Source organism: Lasioglossum baleicum, unplaced genomic scaffold (assembly GCF_051020765.1).
Source record: "Lasioglossum baleicum unplaced genomic scaffold, iyLasBale1 scaffold0021, whole genome shotgun sequence".
Classification (NCBI taxonomy): Eukaryota; Metazoa; Arthropoda; class Insecta; order Hymenoptera; family Halictidae; genus Lasioglossum; species Lasioglossum baleicum.
Window position 1 is genome coordinate 266,245 of NW_027469081.1, and position 13,152 is coordinate 279,396.

Sequence of the window (13,152 nt, forward strand, 5' to 3'; positions counted from 1 at the left end):
GGATTTATAATGGAATTTCCAAACGTAGGGGAAAGATGTTCAGTCGATGAATGCAAGCAATTGAATTTTTTGCCGTTCGCGTGCAGCCATTGTCGCGATGTTTTTTGCGAGGAACACTATCAGACAGGTTCTCACAAATGCGCGAGTTTCCGCGACAATGTTACGGAGACCAAAACTAAGTCGTTCAGCTACGTCTGTTCGGATGAATCGTGCAAAGACGCTTCACCCATCGAGATGCATTGCATCAGATGCAAGAAACATTATTGTTTGAAGCACCGATACCACGGCTGCCTGGAACAGTCGAACGAAGAGAAGACAGAAAAACTGAAGAAATGGCAAATACCAAAGAAACAATTCGCGGAAGCAAAGGCAATAGTGGATCAAGAAATCACGGATAACTTAAAGAAATCTAAGAACGTCGCTATGGCTAATAAAGTATGTCGCCGTGTTCAAATGATTTGCAAAATGGAATTTTTATGTATACAACAAATTTACATTGGACATGTTTGTTTATAGGTACGACTTATGCGCATAAAAGGTTCTGCTGTTGGTCCTAAGAATGTACCAATGAACGAACGTTGTTACTTTCTTGTGTATCCGTCGCATAAGATGATTAATAAACATTTAGGACCTTCGAGGGGTATATACGTGAACATGACCTGGACAATAGGGAAAGCCATAGATTCGATGGCTAGCATACTTAAAATGCCCAACAATAACAACGTAGCGGGTGCATCTAGATTACAATTATATCATCATGCAACCGGTGCATTGGTATCTAAAGAAATGGATATGCTGTTGACAAAGTTGTTAGAGAACTCTGAGCTTGTCGATGGACAAAGTGTTATTTTAGAATATTCGGATAGCGCGTGTATAGATACATCTTTATACAAATAAATTGATTTACAGTAAATAATAACACCAGCTTGTTGTTCCCTTTATTTTTACATGAATCACCTCGTCAATTTATTGAACATTTCTCTTTCTGTTTTTTCTATATATATATATGTGTATAATTGAACACTGGTAATGGCAAGAACACAATATTAGAATAATACTTGTTTATTACAAACTAGATGGATTCATATATCAGTTTTACATTTATTCTCGATAAAAAGTCACGCAGATGTACTCCATATGCACTCAATAAACGAATCGTTTACACCAGATTATTGTCAGGTTTTTGTTTCAAATAAAAATGTTAGACAATATTCTGACTTTGGCACTGGACGTTTCCTCGTCTATACATTAGAGTTACGCTAATATAATATAATAGAACAAAACTATATTGATTTGTAAATGACTATGTGTTTACTGATATCGAGGAATCGGAGACCTCCAGACCCCTAAGAATCTTTCAGCTATAGGAGATCCAGGAAAAGGTCGAAAGGTCTTGTCGCCTGTGATCGTTACGACACACGATCGATGTTGATGAATGTACGAATCTCAGTTCGCGATGACGCTATTCCGACTTTCTCTTAAAATCCCACGATATTGTTATAGTATGCTCGTATAAAGATGAAAAAAGACGAATACATAGCAAAAGAGATTCGAAGTTAATTTTCTCGAACGATGTGCGTGTTTTATCTGTGTACTTATTTACTGTATTCTATTGTGTCTGATAATTACTTTTTATCTAGAAAACAAAGCGGAAAACTCTCGCTTCAAATGAGATTGATATACATGCTAAAATATCTTTGCAAATAATCGTGTACAATGTACAATAATGTACATATACAGAAACAAAAAAGTAGTATAAAAAAAGGTTTTAATCTCTTATTGATCATGTCTACTTTTGTAAATTACATAATGTCATTGTAAGTCTTTTATAGATCAATTATTTAAAAGCTTAAATTGTTTAGTACTTATAATATGTATGAATACGTTATTCTCTGACAATACGATTGAAAATCTGATGCAAAAATTACTATCGTATGAAATTCAATATTGTATAAGGATATCTTTTTCCGAAAATCATACACGAATAATTTATTGCACATTAATATTAAATCAATTACCTTGGCATTCACTCGCTGTTATATCTTTGATTAATCTTATATATAAACTAAAAGAGACTTCTATCAAAATGCAAGTGGTTTTTGTAAATGCAAATTCATGTGCAACCGAAGACTCGGACTTGGATCACATTTCTTTAATGAACTAACGTGACCAGTTTGTTGCCATATGAACCAAATTTTGTCAAAAAAAAAAAGAATATAAATATATATGGCTAAAGTATTCAACGATGAAAGAAAAAAGAAAACAAAAACTTGTTTACAATAACAAAGAAAGTCTGTAAGCAAAGGCTGCTAGCCTTTGTTTAAATATATATGAAAATAATTTTTGAAATACAGAACAAGCCTGATCAAAAACAAAATGCATAGTATGTATACAAAGATCGCGAAAAGAACGAGTAATGTCATTCGAACGTTTACGTGCGTTTCAACATCTTGGCCTCTTGTTCGGCCACTGGCCACCTGCCAGCTGGGAGGGCAATGAATCTGGTAGCGGTAGGTGGCCTGAAGTCAAGCTCAGGAATGCCAGCGAGATTTTTGTAATTCAATTTGACCTTCTAGCGTTTTGGCAAGATAAATCACAAACAGCTGACTGAGGGCTATGCCCAAAGCGATACCAGCTATCGTATACAAATTTCGCTCTGCCCAACTTCTTACAATTTCAATACATCCACTGGTCCACACCTTTTTGCCTGCTTCGGAGACTGGGAACATTTGAACTTTGTACCCGCACATTATATTAACAAGACCACTCTGAAAATTTCAAAGACATCTTAATCCTCTGCATCTTCGTGATTAGGCTGCAGATTTTATGCGCATTTATCACAAAAACTAGTAAGCGAAACATGAAACAGTAGAAAATATCGTACCGATATGTCTGTAGCGTTGATGCAACAAGAGAACGGCACGCCGCATCGTTCCACGCTAGGACTGGAGCAATTAAAGTATTCATTTTTTCCCCAGTCCAAGTATCCTTCTTGGCTCAAACCACAGCAACGAAACTACAGATAAAAATGTTCATATAATTGACATTGTTGATCCTCGCGATGTATAAATTCTAAAGGGTCTTATCTCTCCTTACTTCTTGTTGGCCAAAGTCAATAAAGTTTTGTAGATCAGGGTCTTCTCTGTAGGTCTGTATAATCTTATCCGTGAAAGATTCTTCTAACAACGATTGCAACGTATGTGGAAAGACAAAACCAACAATTGCTACACCCATTTCGAGGAGAAAGAACACCAGCAGACACAGTGAATACTGCAATAAGATAAAACAATGTGTTAATGTCAATTAATCAATGTCTATAAAAGCACATACTCAACATGTTTGTAATAGTACTAACAAATTTCAGAAGACATGTATTTTCACGCAGTGCTCCAACACATCCAGCGAAACTAACAACAAAAACTACTCCTCCTGCGATGACCATTACAAGAGAAATATTCAGGACCACATCGTACACATTCTCCACTCTAACAGATCCAGTGGCTTGCCATTTGTCCACAAATGCGTATAAGCCTACTCCGATTAACAATCCTCCAAATAACTGCATAACAAATTATCATATATGAGATTATATCATCCCCGTAGTTAACCCTCCCTCCAATTTTTTAAGTACTAGGTCCTTCCATAAATTTAACCATTCACACTCCAAGCTATTTTGCTTTTAGAATAATAATTAAAATTAAGTGTTATGGGAGACCTAATAATCTGGAGAGATGATTGCAAAGATGTTGCTTAGAACAACTAAAGAAAATTGATTGAGGTACCAAAGATGTGAGAAACTGACTTACCCAAAAAACAAAATTGAGCATAAATATCATATACTTTACGCACGAGCTAACATATGTAAAGTTATTTGTTCGCCTTCGGTTATTCATCATTGTAAAGTAGAAACAGTTTTAGAAGGTCTTGGATGGTATGTACAATTACTGTACAATACACTCGCGTTTTCAGATGTATATTATATGTATATATATATATATATATATATGTACATGTACAATTTACATCAGCCGTATCGCTAATCCAACGATTTCACATACTGAGTACATATTGACGAACTTTTCACTCGATTCCAGATCAATTACATTTGACTATCCATGAATCAAACCAAAACTATAATACATCATTCTTTGACAGCTTACTTGGGATCCGCCATTAGAGTTCCTGTTTCTTGTATTCCCTGCTTCCCGATTTGAAATCAGCTGTCCACGCGTTCCATGTTCCATCGGAAGGGAACAGCAGGGAACAGCAGGGAACAGTGTGGAACAGTATATACTGCGTATTGTGCGTACCTATGTTGATCTAAATATGTATACATCATGAATCAAACACAAATGAATGACAACGAATAATTCATGATAATTTATCTGGAACCTCCGATGTTTATGTGTGTGTATTAAAAAAAGGATTAAATTGTTGATTAAAAAAATGGCATCGGTACAGGACAGTAAGTTTCTGAATGATTTACTTTTGTATCTAATTTGGAGGTTAAGAAAACTATTTAACTTTGATACACGTCTCCTAAACGTTTAAACGATCGCATATTATAGCAGCATCATGCCACGAACGTTTCCCGTTGCTAACCAATGTCAAATATGTTCGTTATTTCCATTTATGCGTATAATAAAACAATAAGTTAACGCCGTTTTTTAACCTATACAATGTAAACAACAAGCTACATATGTATTTAGGATCGAACTGTTACTACCCTGGTAGAAATTGTTACATTAAAATTATTCACAAGATCGCTATGTGTTTTTCATTATTTATGCTAACTATTACAATATTTGTTTGTAGGGTTAAAATTGAAACGAACCTACGACAATTGGAGTACCCGAGAGCAGCTATGTTTAGCATCTAGCGTGTTGAAATCTGGTGATCAAAATTGGATGAGTGTGTCACGGTCTCTGAAGGCGATTGTAGAGAAAGAGACATTAAGGCCACCCGATTGGTTTTCACAAAAGTCTTGCGCCAGTCAATATGCCTACTTATTGGAAAATGCGGATACTCCGAAGAGAAAGAAGAGGGAGAGCGGAGAAACGACTGGCGAGTCCATAGTTAGGAAGCTGACGCAGGAGAGGATAACAGAATTGGGACAAAGGTTGGCTGAACAAAGGGAAGAGTATCAACAACTTAAAGCTGAAATGAATATGTTGAAAACTGGAGCTATTTCAGAAGATAAATTACAAAAGATGTGGCTCAGCATTGAACAGGAAGAACGAGAACAAGAACAAAAAGCCAGAGCTCATTTGGCATGGCTAGCCAAACGTCAACAAAAACAGGAATTGAGTTCACCACAAACACCCGCTATCAGTCAACGTAGATCCACTGATACTTCGTTAGAAGTTCAAGAAACAACAGAAACAATTGACGAAGATGAGAAGAAGGGTAAAGGTGGAAGATCACCTTTATTAACAAGTTTATTGAAATCGCCGAGTCCCACCATGCAAATTCAGACATCGACTACAACGGCGCAAGCGAGCTCTCCTACGATTACGAGTCTACTTGGCTCCAGTCCTAAGGTCCCAAGCTCTCAATTGACGCAGAGTGTTTCCCCGCAACTGCATCAATTAGTTTCCACAACAATTACAAACGCACCGCCAGAGAGACCATCGGTTGGTGCACCAACTCTATCTATGTTGCTTGAAATGCCTACTAATGCACAGCGAGGTCCCTTACCAAATTTACAATCAACCCCGACCATCGTACCGCAACAGAACGTGCCTACCGAAATTCATACTCTACAGACGCAGCCTGTTCACCAAGTAACGATTCAACATGAGACACCAGTTCCCGTTCAATCGCTTGCAATTAATTCACCGAATATTCCGGTCACGGAGAGTATGGTACAGATAATAGACAATATAGACGATGTGATACGTAAAGACATCATGGCGGACGTAATAGACAAAGATGAAATTAACGAGATTATCGGAGATATAGAGGAATTAATAAAGGAAGAAATAACTGGGAGTCCGCAGACTCTAGACACAACTACTACAACAATCAATACTCTCACTGTACCCCAAATTCAAGAAGTCCCGCTAGTTACCGAACGGCCAGAGCCTAGAGATGTGGATGAAGTTGTGTCGCTCTCTAATTCGCCGGAAAGTGAGATGGCTATCGAAGAAATTGATTCCAGCACGTCAAACATAGCTGAAATCATAGGTACAGTTGCTATCGAACCACAAGAGCCTAAGGTTATTGTTACTGAAATATCTGAGACTGCATCCAGTACATCCGAGCAAGCTAAATCTGAAGAATCTACGAATCACGAAAGGATGGCAGTTGAACTTGTTACCGAGTTGGAAGCAAACGACGATGAAAGCAGTAAAGATGCACCATTGGAAGAGAAACAAATGGTCGAGGAATTGGATACTATGGATTCTGCGTCAAACATGGACGCTGAGGACACTGACTCTAAAATACCTATGAAAGAGTTGGATGATATGGTAGAAGATGAAATAGAAGAGGAGGAGGAAACGGAGGTCGTTGTATCAGAGACTAAAGAATCACCTAGCGATAAACTGCAGAGGGAGTCATCCGAAGAGCTAGATAATAAGGGGAGTATGGAATTAGATCAACTAGAAATGCATCTTGCTAAAATTACAGGTGAACAGCAAGATGTTCCATCGGCAGAAGTGGTTAGCGTTTCGTCTGAGGTAACAAATGATCTTCCCAGCACCGAGGACACTGAAAAGTCCCAGGATATTAGTCTGATTTTAGAAGACGATGAAAGTGAGCATAGCACAGAAGATAAAAAGAAAATAACAGAGGAGCAGATCATAGAGAATACAATTGAAAGCACAGAATCGGTCGAGTCGTTTAAAGAGGATCCTCTAATTGTAATTAAAGAGAAAACTATCATCGAAGTGACCGAACAGTCGCCGGATAAATCTCAAGAAGAGCACATGGAAGAAACTCTGGAGATTTACACGGATGAATTTAAGAAGGAAGACACAAAGGATTCTTCGGAAGATACGACCAGCTCTCTTTTGCAAGACATCGAAATTAAGGAAGAGGAAATAGAGGAAACAGCCATCGTGGAAGATTCTAGCCAACTGGTGTCTCCGGAAGAAGTTGAAATATCAAAGCAAGAATTGGCGGAGCCTATTAAATCAGAAAACGATGTTCCTATTATTAAAAAAGAAGAAACATTCGAGGAATCTAAAATGGAGGAAGAGTCTAAAATTCAGTTAGAGAGTGTAACTATGTTGGACATAAAGAAGGAGGATCTAAAAGAAGAAAAAGAAGACAAGAAGATCATAGACAACGAACAGAATGTAAAAAAGGAAACAGAATCGATAGCGAGCGCTGGTGAAGATACTATTGAATTAGACGAGGAAGAATCTTCGTTGAGCAAATTAAGCGGAGGACGTGCTATGAAAACTTACTCGAAAAAACAGAATGCATCTATTGACAGTGAACCAGAGAACGAAAGTACCGGGGAAGGTGCGGATTATAGAGCGTGGAAGAAGGCAGTTATGCTATTTTATAATCGTCTTGCCACGCATAAGTATGCATCTGTATTTTTGAGACCCATTACGGAAGATCAAGCACCGGGCTATCATTCGGTAATCTTTAGACCAATGGACTTATCGACGATTAAAAAGAATATTGACAATGGCACGATTAGGTCTACAATACACTTCCAGCGCGACGTCATGCTAATGTTTCAAAATGCAATTATGTACAATAAACACGATACTTTTGTTTATAAAATGGCAGTTTCAATGCAGGAGGAATGCCTACAGCATATGCAGGTATGTAAATTTAGCCATAAATATGGTGCATGCTAAATGTAATTATTCTCATAAATAATGAATATTATTTGATTCTCGTTCTAGATATTGGTGCAAGTTACAGGAGAGGGAACGCTCAGAAGAGAAACAAGAACTGCAGCAAGCAGTAGTAGCGAGGCTAGTGAAAGTAGTATAAAAAGGAAAAGGAGTCACATTACGCCGAGCCCACATGACACAGACAGTCCACGTTCGAAAAAACGTAGAAAATCAGAGAACGATTAAGGTTTCTTGTTCGATTGTAGGTGTATGTGGTTAACATTGAAGTTCCGAGGAACTGTTCAGAGGAAGCGAAATACAGATGGCTCTATCTTGCTGACAACAAAGGACAATGTTGGACGCGAATGACGCTTATAATGTGTATAAGATGAACAATCACTTCGATTCTATTCCATTACTTTCTCTCATAACAGCAAAGAATAAAAAAGTATATTCTATATTGAACGTATATAAAACTGGTTTCATTTGTTTTTATGACATACTGTTGCGGTATTGTAAATGTAAATGTACAGTGAATTTAATAACTCCATTTATAATTGATTGCTTAAGAAACATGAGACCTCACTGAAATATATGTTTTTGCTTTGACAAAAATGTAATAAAAACATTTTGAACAACAAAATATCTGTGCCTATTCTATATACTATATACGAATGAAATTTTGAAAAGCAATGGGAACTGCACTGACACAACAAAAAAGAACCAACTACATATTCCAAATGGCTCTCAACAACATTTAAATTATTTTGGAGCCCCAATTCACTTAGAAATTTACCAGTTTAACAGAAACATAAGCAACTAATTTACAAGAAATACGTGTTACGATTATATTATCGAAAATCTAAGTAAGAAGAGCGATGGGTCATTACGCTAGTGGTGACGTTCGCAAAATGGTGCATAGCTCCGAAGACGACGAAGGTTATGACCACCAATCATTTTATTCTGCAGTGTCTTTTGGTGCATTGATTCGACCAGACATTAGAAATAGCTCGTGTTATCAACACGGGAAACGTGCAGGAATAGTAAGTTGTTTTAGTGATACTGGTGTACGCAATGTTATCCTTCATTTAAACGATCATATTTATATACATCCAAGTCTTCAGAGCTAATGCTACCGGCATCGGACGATAGCGACAAATCATTTTGGGCTGAGAATGAATTAAGTAGCTCGGAATCGAGACAACAACTATTTAAAAGACAGAAACGTCGTCGAAGTTTGTCTTATCGTAATCGCCTTGCCAAACACCGACGTAAGTCTGTATTCTTTCAGTCATCGAGTTCTAGCGGCTTAGACTCGGGTCCTGGTCAAATATCTCCAAAAGGTATATATTTACCTTGCCATTAAACTTTTCTGAATATACATTACGAAGAGTCTAATTAGACACGTTATCTTCATAATTATTACAGTTGCCAGGCAGAAAAAATATAATCATTGTACAGGTCGATTCGATGCGGGAAAATTGCAACCTGGATGTAACGTTGCGAAAAGAAAATTTACGCGTAATAAAGTAATTTTTTTTCATTCTACAAATTGAAATTTCCAAGATTAAAGAAAATTTTTGTGTATACGTTTTAATCGATAGGGCGCTTTTCATCGCGAATTCGGCCCTGTTACGTGCACAATTTATTTACATTCATTTTCTTGTCGGCGGTTGCTATGTATAAACAGAAGTAACATTACTTAACCAACGTGTTTCTCTTTTACACAGAATAAGAACAATTAAATAAGAATATCTCTGAAATCATTCAGAAAATCGGAGACAATTATGAGCTACTTTAAAATCAACGAACGGGGGAAGAATCAATATGAGAATCTTGGTGAAGTTCGTATTCGTAAGTATAACTGTCCCAGTTAATGGTAAAAATCGTAACAGTTTTAACTTATTTCGAGTAAATTATGTTACAACGTACGAATTCGCAACTAAAACTGTGCAAGGCATGTGTTGCGCATTATTTTTTTTTTATATTGGATTTATTTTACCGGTGTGCGACATTGCCGCCATGTTGCGCGATGTATCGCGCATGCTTGAAAATTCAATTTTGAATACAAATACTGATGACATTCTTTCTTTCCGAATTTCAGATACCTCGTTATGCCCTGTTTTGAGCTTATTTATACTGGGATTTTGTATAATATTTTTAATATTGTCGGCATGGAATTTTAACAACGCGATCAATGAAACGAACAACGTCCACGTGTGGTACTTGAATTTAAAACGTTCACCACGATATGTTGTGTCGGACAAATTCTTATCTTTTGGACTCGATACATCTTTACTGCGTGATATGGAAAATCTTCCAATTAAAAATGAAAAGTTCATCAACTTAGCCCGGTATCTTGCACCCGCTTACGTTCGCGTAGGCGGCACATCCTCGGACTGTCTGTTCTTCAATCAGGTTTTATTAATCTTTTCATATATGCAATTAAAAAATGTGTGTGTTCAATATAGAGTATACATTAAATTCTATAATTCACGCATATCTCTGAATTACAGACGATGCAGATAAGTAATGCAACAACGATCAGTCCGGTGGATGGTGCAGATATAAGTAACTTTACAATCATCGACGTAGATTTCGAAAACTTGTACAGTTTTGCAACAAAATCGGAGCTACGCATGATTTTCGATTTAAATGTACTAATTAGAGATGAGACCAATAAGTGGAGTGATATAAATGCCAGGAATATAATCTCATTTGCCAAAGAGAAACGTATGAAGTTGGATTGGCAATTAGGAAATGGTAAAATTGAGCTACAATATCACAATCATTAATAATTAATTTACCCGTGGCTTCTAACTACGTTTGAAATGTAATTGCAGAACCAAATTCATTTTACCATGTGTTTAATAGAAAAGTGAATGCGACGCAACTCGCAAATGATTATTATCAATTAAGACTGTTGCTAAATCAACAAGGATACGATGCAAGCATCCTTGTTGGTCCAGAAGTGAACCATGTAGGGGAACCTCAACGTATAGGAGAAAATTATGCTGAAACGTTTTTAAAGAACGATAAAGACAGCGTCAACTATGTTACCTGGCATCAGTATTATCTGAATGGGAGAGAAGCCACGGTCGCGGATTTTATTAATGTTTCTACATTCAATTATTTACCAGAAGAAATTAGATCTATGCAGCAGGCCATTGCATTAACGGGGAAAGATATTCTCATGTGGTTATGTATGTGATTACATAAATTACATATATAACACATTATCTACCGACGATTATTTCTTAATTACTTTACTGAAATGATTTTTAAGCTCTCTTTTGGTAAAACGCGATTGTTGAAAATCTGATTAATAGGCTTCCGGTAGATAAAGTGTTAACAATGAATAACACTAACTAAAAAAGCAGGACTGAACGTGTCACTTACAGCAGAAACCAGTACAGCGTATGGCGGAGGCGCGCCGGAATTGTCGGATAGATTTGTGGCCGGATTTCTATGGCTCGATAAATTAGGGTACAGTGCTAGCACGGGCGTAAATGTTGTCACCAGACAGTCGTTATTCGGTGGTAATTATGCTATGATCGGACCAGATCTGATACCGAATCCAGACTGGTGGGTTAGCGTTGTTTATAAACAGTTTGTGTCGGAGAAAGTGTTGAAGATATCATCGCCAAATGACTTGGGCGGAATACGGCTCTATGCACACTGTACCCCTGAGAAAGCATTGATCAACAGAGTCCCAGCATTCACGATATACGGAGTCAATATATACAAAGTTCCTACTAAAATAATCATTCATGGGATCCTTCCCATACTTCGCAAAGGTGCTAAAATCTTCTTTTACGCGCTTACCTCTGATCATCTTCAATCGAGGTATGCGAACATGATTGATTACAAGGGTATAGAAATATTGTATTACAATCTTCTGTACAAGTTTCTTTTCAGAGTTATAAAGATGAATGGTAAAACATTAAAATTGCAACCCGATGGGAATTTGCCATCATTCTGGCCTGTGATACTAGAGCCTACGGAAAAGATTACTTTGCCACCCTACTCCATGGTGTTCGTGGTAATACACGGAGTGGAGATCCCAGAATGTAAAACATAGTTATTGCGCTAAAGATCAATAGAGAATCATACACAGTTTTGTATAGTACATTTTTTTATATTATAAGTTTATAATACGGTCTCGTAAAACATTTTTACAATTTCTTGGTAAGAACGAGAAAAATTTACGAACTCAATAAAATGGTTAAAGAACTAAATTCATGTATGTATTATTATATTATACGAATTTGTACGTATCTATAAATATATGTATATACATATATGTGTACGCGTATGTACGTCTATATAGACAACTACCTCTTATCGTCAACATGTAACGTAACACCCTATAAGTATAATACACGAACGACATCCGTATGAACGTATTCGTAAACTTTAAGTTCTTTCGCGCGCGATCGCAACAAATATACAAATACTGAAAAAATACATAATGTTAGGTATTTGGAATGATTAGATATATCATCTTTCTATAGTGAAATGTCATTACATCGAACGAAAATAGAAATTACATTTGAACAGGCTTAAAAAGAAATCAATATTTTCAGAATGTATTTACCAATAATTATAATATATATGTATATGTATGTGCGACACATAAGTATGGAACTAACGGTATAACAATTAATTGGGTGGTTACTATTTATGTTATATATTTACAGAAGAACGTTCATTTCACTAGCTTTAATTTAACATATCATTCTAGAGTTGAGACCATGATCATTTTCCCTTTGGGATCATCGAATCTATCCATAATACGAATATCCATAAGCATAGTAATACCCCAAATCATAATGAAACTTAATATAGTGGCAACAAATATTCCAGTCCAAATTGGAATGGTCATGAAACCAACGCAATCGTACGTGCTGCCAAATCTTGCCTCTCTAGATGAATCTTCGTTATTAAACAGTTGTACTTGGAAATCCTTAATAGTTAAGAAATAACTATCATTTTCCTTGAAGACAAGATTGTGCGAACAATGGTACGAAAATTTTGATGGAAAGACAATGTCTGTGTTTGGTGTCAAGCTATGATTTGTGCTGCTGCCATTGTTTTTCATTGTATACTTGTAATTGACTGTTTTGAGATAGTAGTAACCGGATTTATTTTCAAACTTGAAGGAAAGTGCATGTTTAACTATCTCAGACTCTGCTGCGAACTGTAGGTTTAATGTTAACTCGTCATCTCCCACGATATCCTTCTCCGTAAACGATAGAGGAAGTTCAATAACATTGTCTACTTCTGGAATCTATAACGCAAATGTATTATACGATTATATCCAACCAGTTTTAGCAAAATTTAGTAATCTGCGACG

The 13,152-nt window shown here is 36.6% G+C and overlaps 5 protein-coding genes across 9 annotated transcripts in view; 3 read left to right on the forward strand and 2 right to left on the reverse strand.

Moving 5' to 3' along the window:
- LOC143219273 (tetraspanin-33) lies at positions 1 to 4,311 on the reverse strand. Of its 2 annotated transcripts, none has more exons than XM_076445289.1 (5): positions 4,161 to 4,311; positions 3,356 to 3,559; positions 3,097 to 3,270; positions 2,885 to 3,016; positions 1 to 2,768 (listed from the first exon to the last, which is right to left on the reverse strand). In XM_076445289.1, the coding sequence occupies exons 1-5, from the start codon at positions 4,242 to 4,244 to the stop codon at positions 2,532 to 2,534; spliced, it is 831 nt and encodes a 276-aa protein (XP_076301404.1). In that variant the 5' UTR covers positions 4,245 to 4,311; the 3' UTR covers positions 1 to 2,531. The 2 variants fall into 2 exon arrangements, with proteins under 2 accessions (XP_076301404.1, XP_076301403.1); XM_076445288.1 differs by lacking the exon at positions 4,161 to 4,311 and adding an exon at positions 3,807 to 3,948.
- On the forward strand, positions 10 to 919 carry LOC143219274 (AN1-type zinc finger protein 1). Its single transcript, XM_076445290.1, has 2 exons — positions 10 to 435; positions 517 to 919. Exons 1-2 carry the CDS (start codon positions 10 to 12, stop codon positions 895 to 897), a joined length of 807 nt encoding a protein of 268 aa, XP_076301405.1. The 3' UTR covers positions 898 to 919.
- The window catches only part of LOC143219272 (uncharacterized), a 10,755-nt gene continuing 1,590 nt past the window's right edge, over positions 3,988 to 13,152 (reverse strand). Inside the window, exon 3 of the mRNA XM_076445287.1 lies at positions 3,988 to 13,086. Coding sequence (XP_076301402.1) covers positions 12,532 to 13,086 — 555 coding nt within the window. The 3' untranslated portion in view covers positions 3,988 to 12,531. The remainder of the gene's footprint in view (positions 13,087 to 13,152) is intronic.
- Brd8 (Bromodomain containing 8) lies at positions 4,326 to 8,042 on the forward strand. The gene is made up of 3 exons (XM_076445271.1): positions 4,326 to 4,465; positions 4,816 to 7,781; positions 7,866 to 8,042. The coding sequence occupies exons 1-3, from the start codon at positions 4,447 to 4,449 to the stop codon at positions 8,040 to 8,042; spliced, it is 3,162 nt and encodes a 1,053-aa protein (XP_076301386.1). The 5' UTR covers positions 4,326 to 4,446.
- LOC143219271 (heparanase) lies at positions 8,698 to 12,081 on the forward strand. Of its 4 annotated transcripts, none has more exons than XM_076445286.1 (7): positions 8,698 to 8,839; positions 9,527 to 9,650; positions 9,901 to 10,214; positions 10,313 to 10,559; positions 10,640 to 10,999; positions 11,198 to 11,642; positions 11,715 to 12,081. In XM_076445286.1, the coding sequence occupies exons 2-7, from the start codon at positions 9,584 to 9,586 to the stop codon at positions 11,875 to 11,877; spliced, it is 1,596 nt and encodes a 531-aa protein (XP_076301401.1). In that variant the 5' UTR covers positions 8,698 to 8,839; positions 9,527 to 9,583; the 3' UTR covers positions 11,878 to 12,081. The 4 variants fall into 4 exon arrangements, with proteins under 4 accessions (XP_076301401.1, XP_076301398.1, XP_076301399.1 ...); XM_076445283.1 differs by lacking the exon at positions 8,698 to 8,839 and adding an exon at positions 8,926 to 9,067; XM_076445284.1 differs by lacking the exon at positions 8,698 to 8,839 and adding an exon at positions 8,998 to 9,139.